Raw genomic sequence first — 20,909 nt, 5'->3', positions numbered from 1 at the left:
AATTATCTGGCATGTATGATCTGATATATTTACTAAATTAAAGATGAAATGTATTACTGTAGATTGAAATGGAAATTTCAGTCACACATATACACCAGGGGGAACTGTTTTATAGGTCATGATGGAAAGCTACTATTACTGTATACCAGGTTAGGAAGGAATGTGAAGAAATAACCAGCTGTTTGGAGCCATCAAATGATAATGGATAAGATAAAAAACATAAATATTTCAATGCAATGTTTTGTTCTGTGAAAACCACCCACTTGAAAACCAGAAAAAAAAAACCACATTAATCACCATTCATCACTAATTTCCCAATAAACCTAATGCCCACTTCATTACAGAAAAAGACTTTCTGAAAATAGAAAGTGTAATTCTATCTTGCATATTTAATTTTTAAACAAATAGCCAGAAATCATTACTGGTTAATCATGTTCTTATAAAAAATATTTCCTATTTGGTTATGTAAACATTCTGTATTCCACAAACATCAAAACCTTAAACTAAAGAAGGGGTCATATGCAGGCGGGGAGGGGGAGGGGTGTGGGGGTGGGCTGTCCATGGAGGCAAGAGACTGACATGGGTATCTTCCTCACTCACTCTCCACTATATTCTTGAGATGTGGTTTCTCACTAAAAATGAGCTGCATCAACTCTCCTAGACTGTCTGTTCAGTATGCTTCAGGAATCCTCTTCTCTCTACCTCCCAAACTCTGGGCATGGATAATGGGGATCAAACTCAGATCCTCACATATGCAGAAAAAGCAGTATAATGATTGCTCCATCTGCCCAATGCCAAACTAAACTTTTTTGAATGATACATAAGTCTGTAATGGTAGGTTTGACAGGTTTGCTATTGAGCAAAGAATTCACATTTTCTTGCAAACTGCGAGTAGCTTGCTCTTGAGGCTTTTTTTTCCCCTGGATGGCCAAGCATATGTCATGTTCTCTATATGATTCCTAACACCTATGTAATGAGAACCTGGAGCATTATAGGTTGAATATAAAACAAAGGGTTAGAAACTACAAGGTGATTGGTTTAAGGGTAGCCAAACAGATGGCCAATGAAATTAAAATTTCAAGCCGAGCGGTGGTGGCGCATGCCTTTAATCCCAGCACTCGGGAGGCAGAGGCAGGCGGATCTCTGTGAGTTCAAGGCCAGCCTGGTCTACAAAGTGAGTTCCAAGAAAGGCGCAAAGCTACACAGAGAAACCCTGTCTTGAAAAACCAAAAAAAGAAATTAAAATTTAAGATAAACAATGAGTAATTTTCAGTGTATTTATCAATCATTGAATGGGATATTCTTACAATGAAAAATTAGTCATTACAATCCAAAATTCTTATTTCACTGGTTAGCATGCATTTTTTTTATAAATATGGTAACTCCAATATACTTACTGTAATACATTAAGGTTTACACATTTATTCAGTTAGTTATTTATTGGTAAGTAGTTATTGGCCACTAAAAACTACTAAACGACGCATTGAATATTACTATGTGCTAGTAATAGTTTTATGTTCCAGGGACTCAGAAATAAATAACATTGACAGATTCTTATTTCTTTAAGTGTTTATTGCAGCGATAGTTTATAGAAGATGAAAACTAAATAAGCTATTTGTTAGTTTTGCTAACATAATGTTAATTCGCAAAGTAAATTTGATTAATAAGTGCTACTGAGGAAAAAAAAGATAGATGACAAGGTTGAGGATGGATCAAAGTCCACCATGGCTAGAGGGTACAGGACAGTCCCATTAATGATAGAGAAATGTCCCTCAAGAGCTAGAGAAAGGACATGAGAGAAAGAAGGAGCCACAGATGCAAAGGACCGTGGGAAGGAGTACATTTCACTCTCATGGGATAAGCATGAATAATCTGAGTGTGGTCAGAAGCGAGCTGAGGAGTGGTAGGAGTGTGGAACTACAAGAGTCAGACTCTGAGACAAAGGCCAGACATTCAGGAAAGTTCCATTCCACGGTGTAGCTCTTGGATTTTGTTCATGTTAGACACTTGGGTTTGGTTCAGGTGAGAACGGCAACCAACAGGACGCTTACAGTGGGAAGTGAAATGAGTTAGAATATTTCCAGAAGTCTCCTTGTGATGTTAGTGGTGACGGAGTGGATGAGAGGATTGGTAAGTGAAGAGAAAGGTGGAAAGACTAGGCGAAGGGTGACAGGTGAGAGCGGCCTGGCAAGGTAGATAGTAACTAGAGGCATTCTATGAATGTCAAACCCACAGCACTTAAGAATGCATTTTACTCTGCCCCACAGAGGGGCCATGACAGAAGGGGAAAATTCCACAGATTTCAAACTTCAAGATGTACTGATTCTATTTGTCCTATTTACAAAAATAGATTGTCTCCTGTGTCTTTCCCCCTCAGTTGCCTATATTGGCATCATCGGTGGTTAGCCTCTATTTCCTGGAACTCACAGATGTCTTCAAGCCTGTGCACTCTGGATTCAGCTGCTATGACCGGAGTCTTAGCATGCCGTACATTGAGCCAACCCAGGAGGCCATCCCATTCCTCATGCTGCTTAGCTTGGCTTTTGCTGGACCTGCAATTACGGTAAGAATTGACCCCCAAATTTCATTGTTCAGATCCAGAGAACAAAAGATGATCCAGTTTGTGTAACAAGTGTGCTAAAAAACAAGAAAAAGATGAATTCTAACCCTTGGACTGGGAAGATTTTGTCTTTGGGATATATTGACATTCTCATGTAGTTGATTGCCTAAAACTGTTGGCATTTAAAGTTTTAAAAAATTACACAATTTCCAAAAATGATTCATTTGCATTTATACATCATTGTGAAAAGGGTTTTGTAATTTCACAATTCTTTTTTTACACAATTTTTCTTAATGAGTACTATCATGTTGCTGATATACTTTTAATTGATGTGTTTTCATGTGTTTGTTTGCTATTTGAGTTCTAGGAGTTGAAAATAAACAATTATATACCCTCTCCTCAAAAATTACTTTTAATAACATTTATAAGGTTCAGTTTTACTAAATAAAGTAGCACTTTATGCTGTTTATAAGCAATGAGCCTTACCAACTGTAAAGAGCTCAAAACTCACCTTCTGGTCATACATGTGTGCATGCATACTACACACACACACACACACACACACACACACACACATATGTACGTATGCATGCGCATGGATAGACATACAGAATGTGATCCTTCAGATTCACAACAGGCATCTACATTTTAAAACATGCATGTATAGAAACACCCCAATCTACTAGAAGTGACTTAAAACAGTTGTTTTTATTTTTAAACTTTACTATAAAAAATGTTGCAAAAGAAGATCACAGCCGGGCGGTGGTGGCTTTAATCCCAGCACTCGGGAGGCAGAGCCAGGCGGATCTCTGTGAGTTCGAGGCCAGCCTGGTCTCCAAAGTGAGTTCCAGGAAAGGTGCAAAGCTACACAGAGAAACCCTGTCTCAAAAAACCAAAAAAAAAAAAAAAAAAAAAGAAGAAGAAGATCACATGCTAAAATTATCCATACTAAACACTATACAACTCAGTGAATTTCTATACAGAAGTTATGAGGCTTCACATTTTATTTTATACTTCTACTAACACATTTATTCACTTATCTACAACCAAAAATGGAAAATCCATTGCAGGGTTATATCCTCTTTCATAATGAATTCATGTTCACTGCCTGCATTCAATCCATCCCGATCCCCTGGTATTTAACTTCCTTTTCTCTCTTTCCTACATGACATACTGTACCAACAAGCACACTTGTTTACTTATATGCATGTATTACTGACTAGATTTTGTGTGTGAGGGAAAGTATGCAGTTTTATCTTTCTGAGAATGTGAAATATTGCTTAATGTTGTGCGTTCTAAGTTCATTTATTTACCTACAAATTGCATGATTGCATTTTTCTTTAGAGCTGAATAGTATTCCATTTTATATATCTATAAATTTTCAATATCCATTCATCTGTTAATGGACAACCAAGTTGATTCTAATTCAATACTGTAGTGAATAAAGCAGCAATAAACATTGGGGTGCAAACATCTCTAGGGTCAGGTATAGAGTTCTCTGGGTATATGCCCAAAAATAAATATTGGAGTCATACAGTAGTTCTATTTTCAATTTTTTGGAGAAATCTCCAAATGATTTCCATTGTATTAATTTTTGCCTCCACCAACAGCAAATAAGGCTTCCCTTCTTGCTACATCCTCTCTAACATTTCTTGTGACATTTATTGATGATAGCCATTCTGACTAAGGAAAGGTAATACCTTAAAGTAATTTTAATTTTCCTATTTCTGATAGCTAGGGATACTGAAAAAAATTCTTTTTTTGAAAATTATCTAACAGTTCATTTGTCTGTTTTTTCATTGGCAGTTTTATTTCCTTGATATTTAATTTCTAAAAAGTTGTTTTAATGTGTCACTACACACCACAAATAGCATGTTTTATATAAATCTATTAATAAATAAGGTTAGCCAAGCATTGCTGCCATTTCTTCTGCCCTGACACTACTACCCTAAAGGACAAGAAACACGTTTTCCAGGGTGGTATTGTTTGCTTATGCCAGAAGGAGCCTTTGCTCATCCCTAGCTCTTTCATTACACTCATGAATGTTGAACAAGTGATGTTAAATTAAAAGATACACTTAAGTGGATCTTTTATAAGATTCTCTAATGCACTGGCCTTTTGAGTTTCAGTACATCAGCAGTTTTTAAAAAGCTTCTTTGTAGACTTTCTAAATTCTATACTTTCATGTAACCATGACTCTGTATTCAAAGTACCACTCTATAGTCAATAATAATAATAATGTTATTTACACTATAAATACATTTAATAAAATATTTGGACAAAACAATTGAAGCTTAATTTATTCACTTTGTAAATTAATGGTATTTGAGCTCGAATGAATTCTGGGGCATTAGAAATATTTATGATGTAGTTGGAAGTAGAGAAAACTTCTTAATGGATGATATTTCTTCAAATAGTAACATCTTCCTGTCATTTTACTTAGTCATTTGACCATAGCAGAACTATTAAATTTGTTTTAAACCTATCACGTCAGAAAACATGTCCCAGCCAGAGTGCAGTATATGGATTTAATTGATACATCTGGAATAAAATGCATAAAGTGCTACATGGATGGGTATGACTCTGGTAAAAAGAGTGTTTATATGCAATCATTTGAATAATTCACATTTTATAGATGCAAAAGTGCTTATTCACTAAGCTATGAGTGAATAAACTGAGCAAATAAACACCAAGTCACTTGAAAAATGTCTCATTGCTATGTTCCATATAAGGAACATTTCGCACATGATGCTTGCTCTCCTGACATTGTTGCATGTACTGGGGACAATGACCTTGGCATCATCACAGTGTTCCTACTTCTTTTGAATCTCTTGAGTCCCATCACAAAGTCTCAACACACAATGTTCCTAGGACATTGGGGCTTGAAGACCTTAAGAAATCAATGAAGATCTACCACCTCTTCCTCCCACTGAGCAGAACCCAGTGCCACCTCGTTCTGTGGGGCATTTCTGTAGTACCTCCATCCTGCCATGTGCCTCTTAATGTAAAGAGAAGTAAATCAGGAACTGTTTGTGTTTAGGGATAGTCCCCGACCCCTAGAAAGCTTCCAAGGCATCAGTGACATTTTTTCTTCCACAGCGGTTTCATAGACCTTGAGTGAACAACTTGATGTTCAGATGAGCTTTGGCATTATTGACATAATGATAGTATCTGACCCCCTCTCTCTCCACATACATACATTATATTCTTCTGGTTTTGTTCTCATGTCATTGTTCTTTCTGTTTTTTTTTTGGGGGGGAGGGGGCTTTCCCCTTAATAAGAGCTCTTCTCGCCATTGATTCTGTGGCACACAGAGTCATTGTGACGTTACTGTATGTAACCTTACTACAAAAGTTGCTTCTGTAATTCCTATATTCCTGCCATTTCCTAAGAATGAAAATTAACAGACTCTAATCTCTGACCATCAAAGATGCCAGTTTCCTTCTCATCTCTGTAGCTGAATAAACTTGGTATAAAATTGGGATTCCTGGGAAGAAGGCAAGCTCAGGCTTCATGGGGCTCAGCTTTTAGAGCAGCCTGGTGTGAGGAGAGGGGCTGACTACACAGAACAGAGAGCATTCCCAGGTCTCATCTGAAGTAACAATGTCAGAAAACATTAGTCAAAAAGAATGAATAGTTCATTCAGCATTGGATAATATGAGATAAATTCCCCTCTATAGTTTCTGTACTGGTCGACTGTAAAAAATCTATCATACCGTGTGATATTTATGTTTGCCTTATCTTCAGAGTTCATTGAAGAATATATCAAAAATCTGTAAACAAATTAAGTCATTACAACTATGTACATACCACATCACCTGTACAACTAAATGTATCTAAGAGAGCTGTAGTTTTAAGCACTTTGTAAAACAAGTAAAAAGATTTTAATGAGAACTTAGAAGCTCACCCAGAAACATCTAACCTCAACCCTTGTTCAATCCTAAGTACATTCATTATCATTACAGTGACATGATCCACTGTATCTGACGGACTATTAATCTCTTGAAGCCCGACTTTCCTCAGCTCTATGCACTTGTGAAACCACTATCTAATTTGACAGAAATTCATTAGGCATAACACTCTCAAATATTTGAAATCTTTCTGGTAAATAAAAGTCATAAATTCAAATCTTGCCTGTATTATACAGAATGAGTAGCAGCTCAGATTTCTAGGATAGTTAGCAGAGTAAAAATCATAAACACAAATCCCATCTAAAAATGAGAGTAACTAAGAAGTGGCTCTTGTCTTGGAGGGCCCTGGTCTAAGGAGAGACCATCAAATGAATGTGTAGTGTGCAATTCAAAAGGCTGCTCAAAGGAAAAAAACACAGTACTAAGGAAGGTGATGAAATTCATGTTAGGGTATAGTAATAGAATTAAAAAAAAAAAAAAAACTTCTTGAATGAAAGGACACCCAAATAACATGGAATTCCCTCACTGATGTTATACTTCTCAAAGTCCCACAGCAAAATCCACTGTTTATGTCTTAAAAGACTCCTGATACTTCAGTGTGGGTCTTTATCTACTGTGAAGATGTACTCTGAAAGCTTATCTCTCAGGAAGACTACCTTCGTATCTTGTCATTGGCATTCTCCAATGGGTAGTCATCCACCATGTGGCTTTTTCAAGTCTAAATTTATTTAGTTTTAAATTTTTAATGTAGTACAATTAACACTAAATATTCAATCCATTTGCAGTGTCTACATTTTTTTAGTTCTTGGCAGCTACATGTGAGTGGTTGCTACCATATTAACCAATACAAGACATAGTTCCATCCCTACAGAAATATGTGCAGAATGGCTACACTCAATAGTGCTTTTATTCTCAGACATGCTTTTCATGCATTTTTTTCCTTCTGTTAAATTAAAAATGGTTTTGTTGACCAAATCTGCTTGTCAAATGTCCCTGATCCTAACTCTATACTTATTTGATTCTTCTAAGGCATCTTGGGATTGATGTCAAGATTATCAGAGTTAGAGCAGAATCAGCAACTGTGAGGTTGATTGAATTACTGGGTGTGATGGGTAAAATGCCAAAGGGTAATTGTTGTAATCAAATTGAATTCTTAGATATTTTCACACCTTTGACCAATGCGCAGGAGTAGACAAGATACAGCCAGACCTCTTTACAGTGTCCCAACCGCTTATTTCTCACCGCTTGTTCAATCCCCAGAATAAATTGCTTACATCTCTGAAGTACTGAGAAAAACACCTCTTCTCTTTGTTCAATTGGCAATGTGTGAGGGGATGACGCATAGCTTATGCTTGTCAGTGTGTAGGTATAGTGACACTCTTGCTGATACCATGTGGCCTTTGCAGATCATGCTGGGAGAAGGGATTCTGTACTGCTGCCTTTCCAAAAGAAGAAATGGGGCTGGACTGGAACCCAACATCAATGCTGGGGGCTGCAACTTCAACTCCTTTCTCAGAAGAGCCGTCAGATTCGTTGGTGGGTGTGAGGAGCCAAAAAGAAAGGAAATGCTTTTCTGCACAGAAATACAATGTCTAATTACAGATATTAAACCCTTAAAGCTGTAATTTAGATGTATACGTTCAGTATGTGGTGAGTTTCACATTATACAGGAAACTTGTTCAAAAACAGAATCTGGGGTCTCTATCGAAATGTGCTATTTAGAGTCATGGCCCTGGTTCTGGGAGCTAGCACACACCCCACATTTCAGGGCATTTTGCCAAACGCTGGTTGGAGCATAAGTTGACTTTAAAACAGTTTCACAAAGTGTATATTTTAGGTTTTTGTTTTTTTTCCTGTGGAAGAAGGAAAGAGCAGGGGCAAGTTCCAAGTAGCCCTGACTGGCCTCAAACTCAATATGCTGCTGAGTCTAGCCTTGAATTCCTCAGCCTCCTGCCTCTACCTCCCAAGTGCTAGGATTGCAGATGAGTGGCACAATGCTCCATTTTGTTTTGTTTTTCAATGGAGAAAAATGTCAGTAGGCCATCATTGACAATGCTTCAGAAATTAATTTATTCACATAAGTGAGTCTGTTCCTTTGTGGTTTCATCCAAAGTCACTGTGCATGGAACTGTCACCCTAGACTGCTGCATTCTGGTTATGTTTTCTTGGTTAGACTCTTTTATGCCCCCACACACACATACCTTACATTTTTTAATGAAGTCTGTAAGAAAACTACTGCCCTGATTAAGATAATATCTGAGTCATACTAATTCCTAAATCACAATTAACATGAGACCATCTTAATGTAGTTTGAGCCACAGATTGCTTTTTACTTTTTTTCCGCTGACTTAAATGGTCGTCTATGATACCAGACACCAACCTGAATGTTTTACATTCACCCTGGTAAGTCAATATAAGGTTATGTTTACCTATAGCATATCAGCGTAAAGAAATTGGTAGCTTCAGGTAATATCTCATAAATAATTACATTAAATTTTCTCTCCCATGACTGGCTCTGAATCATCCCCTAAACTCTGCTCTTTGAAGATATCTTCTTACCATCATATTGATATGGTAATAAAACAGTAGCCCCCCCATAGCAACATTTGAGGTAAGAAAATAGAACTCCAAGATATAAAGCTGAACACAGAGAAATGTTTCCATAATAGAGTATAACGCTTTGGAAAAAGAAGTGTATACTCCAAAATGCTATCAGCAACCTCATCCTCCCTGGGCCTGGAGGGTCTCATCTTCCAAAGGTAAAATAAGTTGACTCCCTTCTTATTCAGTCTTTACCTAGACCATGCAAATCTCAGATCACACTGCCTGCTCCTTGTGTCCTACACACATGATCTATGCTACATCATGTTAAGAGTGAATTCTAGGAGAGCTGGAGAGGTGGCTCATGGTTAATAGTATTTGTGGCTCTTCCAGAGGACTGGAGTTTGGCTCCCAGACAGAATCCACATTAGGCAGCTTACAACTGACTGAAACTCCAGTTCTAAGGAATCTAACACCTTCCCCCTGTTCTCTATGGATATCCTTACACTAATGTGCATACTCACACACCTGTATGTAAATACATTAAAAAAAAAAAAAGAACAGACCCTATGCATGCATCCAGGAACTGAAATTCAGAGATCAGCTTTCTGTGTCATAACTCCCTGGTGTAATTGGAAAAGGAACTGAGGCTTTGATGATTAGGGCACAATCACCAGAGGAGAAAAATGAAAATCAGTGCAATGTGACACCCTTGGTCTGGAGATGGTGAAGGGGTGCCTCTCAGAATGATTTCTGTGGGTGTCTCATGAATCAGAATGCAAACAGTTGAGTCAGAATGAATGCAGGGAGTCAAGACAGCAGGGGAAGAGTAGGCGAGTTCTAGATCATCTGTATCTTAGAAGGAACTACTCACAAGATGAGCCAAGCAAGTGACTTCAAACATGCATAGAGCTTGAGGATTTGTAATTTAAGATTGGTTCCAGAATATAAAATTCAAAATTTGGCAGGAGATAAAAGAACATCTTCACTAAATAAGGCAGCTCCCACAGTTACCCAGGCTGTAAGTGTTGTTCGGTTGTTATGGCAAATCCTGCCATTCCCCTTCTTTGCTTAATTAGCACTCTTAGCAGCACTGTGCTTTAGAGAGAATGAGAATGGATTCTGTAGGGTTTAGTAACTGTACCTAGTGTTATAGACCAAGGTGAGGAAAGAGTCCTAACAACTCAGAAATGCTCAGAATTTTTAAATTGTTATTTTTAAAAATTTGTTGCGTGCATTTTATTACAAATTTAGGTAACGTTTATTAAATTTGTTCTTCAACAATTTTATACATACAGGTAATGCATACTGACTACTCTCACCTCCTGATTCACTTTTATCTCTTCCCCATCCCCGTCAACTCTTCCTCTTCCCTAAAACTTGTTTTCTAGATTACTGAACTATTTAGCTACTGATGGATCGGGGGCGTGGGGAGGGGGGAGTGCAGTCACTGTCTCCAGACGCCAATGAACAGATTCAAACCCATGATCACACAGATGGCCCTGAATAAGTTCAGTTGATCACAAAACAAAAATATATTAATGTAAAAACATTTTTAATCCTATTACATTTCTCATATTCTGTACCTCTCTAACAATTCCTCAACTTTCCCCAGATAGATGGCAAGTGACCTATGGTAAATCATGTTAAGAACTGACCTTAGACACTGGAGACATGGTTCATCAGTTAAGAATACACACTGCTCTTGCAGAGGACCCAAGTTCAGTTTCAAGCACCCACATCTGGCCACTCACAACTGCCTGTAACTCAAGCTCTGAAACTCCAACACCGTCTTTTGTACTCTGCAGGCATCTGTACAAACAAATGTACAGACCTACACAGAGACATACTTAATTAAAAGTAAATATTTATATATAAAAATCTACCCTTATTAACAAGAGTGACTATGGTATACTTACTAGTTGGGAATTTCTCATTGTACTATTTTGCCCTTAAATAATGCCCGTCTAAATAGACATTTAGAAATTTTCTGTATTATCTCTCCAATTATCTTAGAGAAAATGACAGCACATTATAAGGTCAACATATTAGTATGCAATAAACATGCTTAATACTAACATAAACCCAGCTTTAGCCATCAAGTAGGTAACAATATTTTCCATTTTGCTTCTAGGTGTCCATGTGTTTGGACTGTGCTCCACAGCTCTCATTACAGATATCATACAGCTGTCCACAGGATATCAGGCACCATACTTTCTGACTGTGTGCAAGCCAAACTACACCTCTCTGAATGTATCCTGCAAAGAAAATTCCTACATCGTGGAAGATATTTGTTCAGGATCTGACCTTACAGTTATCAACAGTGGCAGGTTGAAAACAAAACTCCAGAACTATTCCATGACAATACCTGTATCATGTAATAACTGCACCATCCAACCATGCCATTTTCAGTCATGATGATCTGTATTTTACTTATATTTTCAATGCAACCATCAATTCAATGACTATAACACAGAGATCTGCTAGTAACTACTTGTTCAAAATCTTCTCTTGAAGTCTCCAAATTTCAGTTTCACATTCTTGCTATAAGTTCTCCTTTTACTGAACTTATATTTTATGTTCTATCACAATTGATTTAAGATATTAATGATCTATTCATTATAGCTGATAGACAATATGTGCATTGAACTCACTTAAGTCAAATACTCAAAATCTGTGTTATATCTCTTCTTTATCACTTATTTTAAAATCATGCAAATTTTTCTTTTGCTCAAGTTTGCAAAGGAGCAACATCTGCCTACAGTTGCATCTCTTTCCTTTGAATCAACACAGAAATGTTAAACAGCTCCTGACTTGACATTTCAGAAAGTTAAGGACATGAAAACCCAAGAAACTACTAATACATTAATTTTTTCAATCAACAAATTAAAATAAACTTATAAGACAAGAGAAAGTTTTTGAGAAGCTCAAAAGAAGTAAATAGAGAGATAACAGAGCACTAAATAATTATTATGAAAATTGGATTTGTTATTAATGACTTCTCAACAAAGCAAATTCCTATGGACCACTCAGTAATTTTGAATATATGTTGAAAAACCATGTCCTGTATTCTTTCTCAATATTTCTACATTTTCATGTCTGTGTTGAATAGCAAGTACCAAATAATTAGAAAAGCAATAATATAAATGACTCTTTTTCCATGTTTTTATTCCATTGAAAGAAATGTCTAGTCCTTTTTCTGTGTGTCCTTTTCTGTGTGTGTTCCACTGACCAATGTTCCAAATGAACCTTGCTCCCTAAGTTGTTTAGCTTAGGAAAATTCTGTGTTGTTTTAGAGGTGACAGTCATATTTAAGTGGGCTAATCAGGGAAGCAGCTTGTTAAAACAGGACTTTTCTATACATTTTAGAGTATGAAAGTGCATTATGATCTACTGGTATGGGAAAATAACTTTATTACTTAATGTAGTGAAACTGTTTTGGAGCATAAAAATGTTTAAAACATCAAAGCCCGACATTTTATGAACTTTAACAAGAAATTGATATAATTGTAACCAAAACATAGTTGTCTTCCAAATCATGTCAGACATCTCACATGTTCCTTTGCCAATGTCATACTTACTTTCTCCTTCCTTCCATCTTAATTGTTACTGAAAAGTATATCACTGCTATTCTTTCATGCTAATGGTGACCAGTAGTGCTCCCGAGGAGAATAAATCACTTTGGCTTTCTCAGTAAACTCAATATAAATGAAGATTATGGCTTCTTGTTTTGTGGCCTTAAGTTGAACATCTTACCCAGCCTTCTTGAGATGATTGCTGGCATCACATTCAAACTAAAATGAGCAATTTGGCTGTCTTTCTTTGGCAGAAAGTCATTCCCGTCCCAACATGCGACCCTTGCTGCCTTTGCTGCTGTATATGTGTCGGTAAGTAATGGGCTCCTTGTTGTTAAATTGTGACCTAGAGAAAAAACAAGGAATGAGTGTTTTCTCCAGGTGACTAATTAGATTACAATTTAGTTCTGCCTCCCTTTAATACCATAGCATCTAAAGCAATTACCAGATGCTACTGTTTTTTTTAAAAAAAATAGTAGAACTAAAGAATTTTTCCACAGTGAGTCATAATATTTGCTTAATCTTGGACCATTTTAATGCAATACTTTGTTGGAAAATATTTATGAAATACATGAATGTGATAAAAAATCAAAGGGCTTTTATCAAGTAAGTGTACAAAAACACAGACAGGAACACAGCTTTCAGGATTTATATAACAGTAGTGAGTTCTAGGTCACTGTCAATTTGATAAGTGTTACACAATGAAGAGTCCTTGTGTTTGATTGATACCACAGCCTGAGTAGTCTTTTGTGAGACAAATGTACTGAAATTTTGTGGTTTATAACAGGGATATTCGGATACTCCGTCCAAATCTATTGTTTCAATGTTTTTCAAACTTTGCCGCAATGAAATGAGATTCTGATGTTTATGTTATGAATGTTGCATGTGCTTTCCTCCTTGGTAGGTTGAGAACTTAGCCATGGCAAGGGGAATGGGTGAAAGTTACATCAAGTGTATCAGCCAGACTTTTGAGTTGAATTTTTTATTTGCCTAGACTTTTCTAACACAATGGCCTTTCCAGCATACTTAACTCACGTCTTTCATTTTAAAGATGTACTTCAATTCCACATTAACCGATTCCTCCAAGCTCCTGAAACCTCTCTTGGTCTTCACATTTATCATCTGTGGAATCATCTGCGGGCTAACACGGATAACTCAGTATAAGAACCACCCAGTCGATGTCTATTGTGGCTTTTTAATAGGAGGAGGAATCGCCCTGTATTTGGTAAATAACATTATTACTATTTAGTAAAGTGCAGTTTAATATGGAAAGGCATGCATAGAATATTTCGTAGATTAATAAGTTACTCATGATGTATTTTATATTCATGAGAAAATCTTAGGGTGCATCATCATTATAAGCCAAAGTATACCCTACTTTCAATAAAATGATTTAATGAGTTCTTCTTATGAGCCGAAATTGATTTAAGAATTGTTATATCATAGAGAAAGCACACAGAGAGAAATATCATGTATACTGAAATTTTACCCAAGAGGAAAGTGGATATAAGTAAAAGGAGGAATAGTGAAGGTTTAGTGAAAGCTGCTGTGATTTTCCCAACAACACAAATGTGTCACTTTCCTGAGTGTAGCTGTGTCCCAACTAACAGTGAATTTTTATCAGTTTTTAAATCTCTCAAACATGCTAAGTGTCTCCAAGATGAGTATCTGAATTATAAAGAAACTAATAGTGTCTCTTGAACTCAGTCATGCATGCATCCTTTCATTCATCTTACTTATTCATTGTCTACCCATTGTTATCCACTATACAACAAAGGAAAATAAGATGCATCTTCATCGTGTAATGAGAAGCATCAGCATAAATGGTTACAGCGTGCTTAGTGATGGAATGTGGTTCCTTGAGAATAGGAAACTGCCAAAGGAACATCAATAAGCCTTTCTAGAAATGGTATGGTTTAAAAAAAATATTTTAAGGTAAAGAAAGTAGAAAGCTCATTCAAGTGGAAGATATTATCATACAAAGAGATAGATATGTGGAAGAGCAATTGGACAGAAAGGGAAGTGTTGGAATGAGAAATGATGACCAAATTTATAACTTGGAAGAGTGGACTTATGGTGACCACATTAGTAGACCATGAAAATAATGAAACTAACAGGTTGCTGAATTTGAGGAGTTCATGATAAATTAATAGGCATTTGAGTAGTTATGTCTGAAGGACAGAAGAGCCATGAGTACTTTGGAAGCCAGGGGCATTATTTATAGAAGTAGCATTGTAATTATTTAGGGCATACAAAATTGCCAGGTCACAGAGTGAAAAGGATCCCAGGACAATCAATATACAGGTGAAAGACAGGAACAGGCAACAAGAAGGAAACTAAGAGAGACTAAGAGAAAGGGGAAAAAAAGTCAGTTGTCATAGCCACAGTTCTCAATCATGTGATCTTGGTATTTGCAAGAATTACAGGAAGCAGCAGAATACAAATTTAAGGCCAGCCTGGCCTACCTAGTGAAACCTTCTCAAAAATCAACAAAAATCAGTCTAAATATGATGGCACATGCCTGAAATCCTAGCACTTGAGAGGCAGAGGCAGATAAAGTGGCTGTAAGTTTGAGGCCAGCCTGATCTATGTAACAAATTCCAGGCCAATTAGGGTGACATAGTGAGATCCTGTCTCAATACACACACACACACACACACACACATACACACACACAAGGGGGGGAGAATTTATTTTATTCCGTTTGCACGCTGTGCCCCGAAAATGGAACATTATCATTCCTAAGCACATGCTGCTCCTCAAAGTCAAGCATTCTGTAAAATACTGAAACCACAAAATTGCATTACTTAGATTTAAAAAGTAGACCCAGCCAACTTCAATTGAAATTAGCTCACAGGCAGACACCTGCTTCACGATCGGTCTCTGGAAATCCAGCAGGCATTCGATCTCCTGTAACCAGGGTAACAATTTTGAAACAGAAATGTAACCTTTTCCAAATCTAAAACAAATAAAAACCGGTGGACTAAGTAGGAGGACAAATTAAATAAAATTTGGCCCACATTTGTTGTAAAGCCGTAATTGCATCCAACTTTCCCGTTGAAAGGTCAAGTTTAAAACAGATGGGCAAGGCTGGAGTCAGTGTGACTTGCAAGAGTGTGTGTCCCTGCCCTCATTTTCAAACCCCGCGCAGCGGTTTTATGAATGATCCATTGTTCTCTATTTCCCGCAGCTCCTCTTCTTGCCATCAGAAGGTATAAGTGAAAATGGAAGGGAACATACATTTTTCAGGCCTCTTGGGCTGTCACTCAAAATGAAGCTCCTAGTCCAGAAAAAAAAAAAAAATGAATAGCTTTGGAAGGCAGGAAAATGTCCTTATTTCTCTCATTGTCTGTCTTTTCAAAACACACAGAGAGTATGACAACAACATCGGGGGCGGGGGGCGGGGGGGACTGAAAGGAATCGTCCCTATTTCTAAGCAATTAGTTCAGTGATCTAGATAGTTGCAAGCTACCCCCCACCCCGAGGTATTGTACTTTTTTTTTCATTGTTTTATTAGTCCATGGCGCATGCACAGTATCTACCTCAATTACATGCTCCCTTGGGCATTCTAAGGGAAACCTTATTAATAGCGTCTTTTAGTGTGTGATGTTTGTTGTTTTCGCTTGAACACCAGGGCCTATATGCTGTGGGGAATTTTCTGCCTAGTGAAGAGAGTATGCTCCAGCAGAGAGATGCCCTCAGGTCACTGACAGACCTCAATCAAGACCCCAGCAGGGTTTTATCAGCTAAAAATGGTAGCAGCAGTGACGGAATTGCTCACACAGAGGGCATCCTCAACCGAAATCACAGGGATGCAAGCTCCTTAACAAATCTCAAGAGGGCCAACGCTGACGTAGAAATCATCACTCCTCGGAGTCCCATGGGGAAGGAGAGCATGGTGACCTTCAGCAACACGCTGCCCAGAGCCAACACCCCTTCGGTGGAAGACCCAGTGAGAAGAAACGCGAGCATCCATGCCTCCATGGATTCTGCCAGGTCCAAGCAGCTCCTCACTCAGTGGAAGAGCAAGAACGAAAGCCGCAAGATGTCCCTGCAGGTTATGGACACTGAGCCCGAAGGGCAGTCACCACCTAGGTCCATAGAAATGAGGTCCAGCTCAGAGCCTTCGAGGGTGGGGGTGAATGGAGACCACCATGTCCCAGGCAATCAGTACCTCAAGATCCAGCCTGGCACTGTCCCCGGGTGCAACAATAGCATGCCTGGAGGGCCACGCGTGTCCATCCAGTCCCGCCCTGGCTCCTCCCAACTGGTGCACATCCCCGAGGAGACCCAGGAAAACATAAGCACTTCGCCCAAGAGCAGTTCTGCACGGGCCAAGTGGCTGAAAGCCGCAGAGAAGACGGTGGCCTGTAACCGGAGCAACAGCCAGCCGCGCATCATGCAGGTCATCGCCATGTCTAAGCAACAGGGCGTGCTGCAGAGCAGCCCCAAGAACGCTGAGGGTAGCACGGTCACCTGCACAGGCTCCATCCGCTACAAAACCCTGACGGACCACGAGCCGGGCGGCATCGTGCGGGTGGAGGCCCACCCCGAGAACAACAGGCCCATCATCCAGATCCCATCCACCGAGGGCGAAGGCAGCGGCTCCTGGAAGTGGAAAGCTCCAGAGAAGGGTAGCCTGCGCCAAACCTACGAGCTCAACGATCTCAACAGGGACTCGGAAAGCTGCGAGTCCCTCAAAGACAGCTTTGGTTCTGGAGATCGCAAGAGAAGCAACATCGATAGCAGTGAGCACCACCACCACGGCATCACCACCATCCGAGTGACCCCGGTGGAGGGCAGCGAGGTAGGCTCAGAGACGCTGTCGGTGTCCTCCTCACGCGACTCCACCCTGCGCAGGAAGGGCAACATTATCTTGATTCCCGAAAGAAGCAACAGCCCTGAAAACACGAGAAACATCTTCTACAAAGGAACGTCCCCGACGCGGGCTTATAAGGATTGAGCGATGATGGTCCTTCCTGCCATCATACGGTGACCACCACCGCCCTCAAGACCACACATTTATTCTACCTGTGCTTTTTGTTTTTGTTTTGTTTTGTTTGTTTGTTTGTTGTTTTATTTTGTTTTGTTTTTCAGGAGGATTTGGAAAGCCTTCTTGCCCAACTAGAAGATTGTTCACCATCAGCCCGGAACTCTCATTGAACTACCACAGAAATCGTGGCAATTTTACACCAAGGGAAAGGAAAAGCACAACGCAAGACCTGAACTAATCTCCTCACCTGAACAGTTCTTAAGACTGAGGCTTCGCAGAGGGCAGTATTAAGACAAAGCGGTTTCCTTCTATGTATAGTATTTAACTTTCTGAATGTGCCAACTTTGAGATTTTTTTTTCTCATTATATTTAGCTGTGGGAATCCAAAACACACAGGTTTTTCCCTACAGCAGAGGCCATGCAGTATTATATATTATTCATTTTTTGCTGAATCTGCACCAGAAGCGCAGTCTGGGAGGTGCTGATTATTACAGTTCATATACCATGTAAACTCTCAAACTCTACTTAGCTGTGAAATAGTGGTGTGCAACCCCTCGTCAGAGAAATGCTCCTTTATTCTGAAGATGTGGTAGAATAGACCGTCCTCGGCTTCCCTGTAGTGGCTCTTTCACAGTGAAAAAAAAAATGTTTTGAAAAAGGTTCTGAGCATTTCTTTGAAAAAATGCATTTTTCAACATCTGAAACTCTGTAGGAATGTTTTCAGTGAAAGGGAATAACTAGTTATCTGCACCATTTTTCTGCTTTTTATTTAAGTATTGGTAATGCTGATTTCTGGTATTTTTAGTGAGTACATTTGCATACTTAAAACATTGTTTTAGAGAATATTTTGTAATTACTGTGATTATATTTTCCATTTTATGGCTTCTCCTTGGTTTATTAGGTGTTTTGAGGTTATACATATATTCTTCTATTTTAAAAAGCAAAAATGACTATTTACATTCCTTGTGTAAACTACACTGCTGTGAAGTCATAAATAAACAAGAAATCTGAGCCAAAAGTTGAGATTGTGGGTTCCATTGCCAGACATGTCGGTCAAGTTCAAGATGTCTCCAACCTGATGGCATAGGTTATGACGTCAGTGAGTAATCACAAAATTTCATTTTGATATTGATCCAGAGAATTTCACTTTTGCATTATCTTGATAATAAATTGGAGCCACAGTGGGGTGAGCTTAACTCTCTTCTGTGACATACTTGTAATGAGACACTAACAGGAAGAATCTAGGCAAGTGCTAATTGATAAATCAAAATGTCTCACAGTATAAATTAAGAAAGTGTATCTTCAAAATATCAGACTAGGCATTGGCTTTTGTGCTTAGAGTGTAATAGGCAGTTTTGGCTGCCTGTCTTGAATCAAAAGCCTTGAGCCTAAATCAAAGGAAACTATATTATTGGTAGCAAGAAGAACACCAACAAATTATTTTGAAGTGTTTTTCCAAGTTAGATATTTAAAGGGTGGAGAAATATTTGGTTCTTGAAATTTGGTGTTAAACACTGTTATGCCATATCTTAAGGATTATAATGTACACTTGATGATTGCCAAGAGGGAAAAAAGAAAGAAAACACAGAGCCGGTTGATCTGAACTCAGTGCAGTTTCCAATGCGAACAACAGCTATCCAGCAAGGAATCCTTCCATCCCATTATCAGCTTCTCCATGCAAAGGGCAGAGCTTTTTAGAGAACTCAACCTCCTAAGGCATTAGGAATTTAGCTGAAACCAGCAGAATTGAAAACTCTGGCAATAAAATACAGACTTAACAGTAACCCTTCTGGTAATTTCCTTCTCAGAGAAGGAAGTGGGAGTAAAATGTTGCCTTCCCCACTTCTTACATCACCACTGTCACGATGTCCCCGCTGGCCTGGCCAGTTCCTAGAGGGAAGGGTGGACTGGTTTTAGTACTCTGAAGAAAAACCAAGCTGCAGTATTTGAGGTGCAGTATGATATTTCCTAATCTTTCCTATTTCTTAACAAAAAAGATTTTAAAGTACTTCTCTAGTCATTGAATTTTTTTTCTTTACATACTATTGATATATTCTTTTTCTACTCAAAGTGCCAAAGGCTACAGTTTTTAATGACTTAACAAATTGTACCACATTGTTAAGGAAATATAATGATAGACACTAGAATTCAGACCTCTGCATGTATATTTGATAACACATCTTTTGTAAAAAATAAATAATTACAAAAAATTTGTTTACATTCCACTGGTACCTTAATTTAAAATAAATCAGACTAGCAGGTGTTATCTCTCCTTAGTGTTCTATTTATCTTATTTGCTAATGAGAACACTTCTTCTTTTGTTAGGCTGTGCTTTATTGATAAAACCAAGTATTGAATAAAGAGAGTTAATTATCTTTTTAAAGTAAATAAAATTATGAATATATAATATATATGAAGTATTGTGTTTAATAAAATGTTATGCAATGTTTTCCAAACTGATAAAGTTTGTAAAGTGCTATAAATGTATTTTGTTAAGTACAGATCAAAGCTATCGTGTGAGTATATTGTGCTAACATCATAGAAATAAAGATTAGATTTCTTCATCAAAAAATATTTGGGTTTTTATTTCAGATAGAATAAGAATTGATAACAACTTGGAAAAGGCAAAGGAAAGTATAAATGAGTTGGTTAAACTCATAGTTGATGAGAAAGAAAGAGTATTGCATTAAGAAAGGAAAGTTTGTCACGCTACATGTTTGTTTGTTTAGAAATTTTATCTCAGGAGGCTGGAGAGACTGTTCAGTGGTTAACAACACTTCCTTCTCTTGCAGAGGACCTGAGTTCAGTTCCCAGTACCCACAACAAGTGCCTCACAATGGCCTATAACTACACTCCCTCTTCTGGCCTCTTTGAGTACCTACACACATATGGCACACACATATGCACATACAATCAAGTAAAAATAGATCTTTTTAAAAAAAAATTTTTGTGCCATGCTTATTATGGGATGTCTCTTGCACTTAAACATACTTTTCCATTCTTCAATACTATAATATATAAAAAACGAAATAAGGAAGTCAAGTGGTCTTAATGTTTAAAAGTAGTCAATATAGCCTTCTCAATTATTGCCTTTCACGCCATTATAGGCAGAAATGTTGCAGTTTTTCTTAAAAGAGTGCTTGACAATTAACTGTATTTTCTTTCAAGCCATAAGTGCCCATTCTCTGACTTATACTGCTCTATATCACATTAGAAATTGTTAATACAAGGTTTAGATTACAACCAAGATTTATAAACCAAAAAAAAAAAAAAAAAAAAAAAAAAGATTTATGCTTTAATCCAATGGCTTTAAGCACTATGCTTTATGA

General features: G+C 37.9%; 1 protein-coding gene across 1 annotated transcript; it reads left to right on the top strand.

The window, feature by feature from the left end:
• Positions 1-2,097: 2,097 nt before the first annotated feature.
• Positions 2,098-20,077, top strand: Plppr4 (phospholipid phosphatase related 4). Its single transcript, XM_059266610.1, has 7 exons — positions 2,098-2,130; positions 2,378-2,563; positions 7,878-8,007; positions 11,147-11,342; positions 12,842-12,899; positions 13,639-13,812; positions 16,222-20,077. Exons 1-7 carry the CDS (start codon positions 2,098-2,100, stop codon positions 17,548-17,550), a joined length of 2,106 nt encoding a protein of 701 aa, XP_059122593.1. The 3' UTR covers positions 17,551-20,077.
• Positions 20,078-20,909: the final 832 nt, after the last annotated feature.

This window comes from Peromyscus eremicus, chromosome 6 (genome assembly GCF_949786415.1).
Source record: "Peromyscus eremicus chromosome 6, PerEre_H2_v1, whole genome shotgun sequence".
Lineage (NCBI taxonomy): Eukaryota > Metazoa > Chordata > Mammalia > Rodentia > Cricetidae > Peromyscus > Peromyscus eremicus.
The sequence above is the reverse complement of the archived record's forward strand: the minus strand, read 5'-3'. Positions and strand labels throughout refer to the sequence as shown.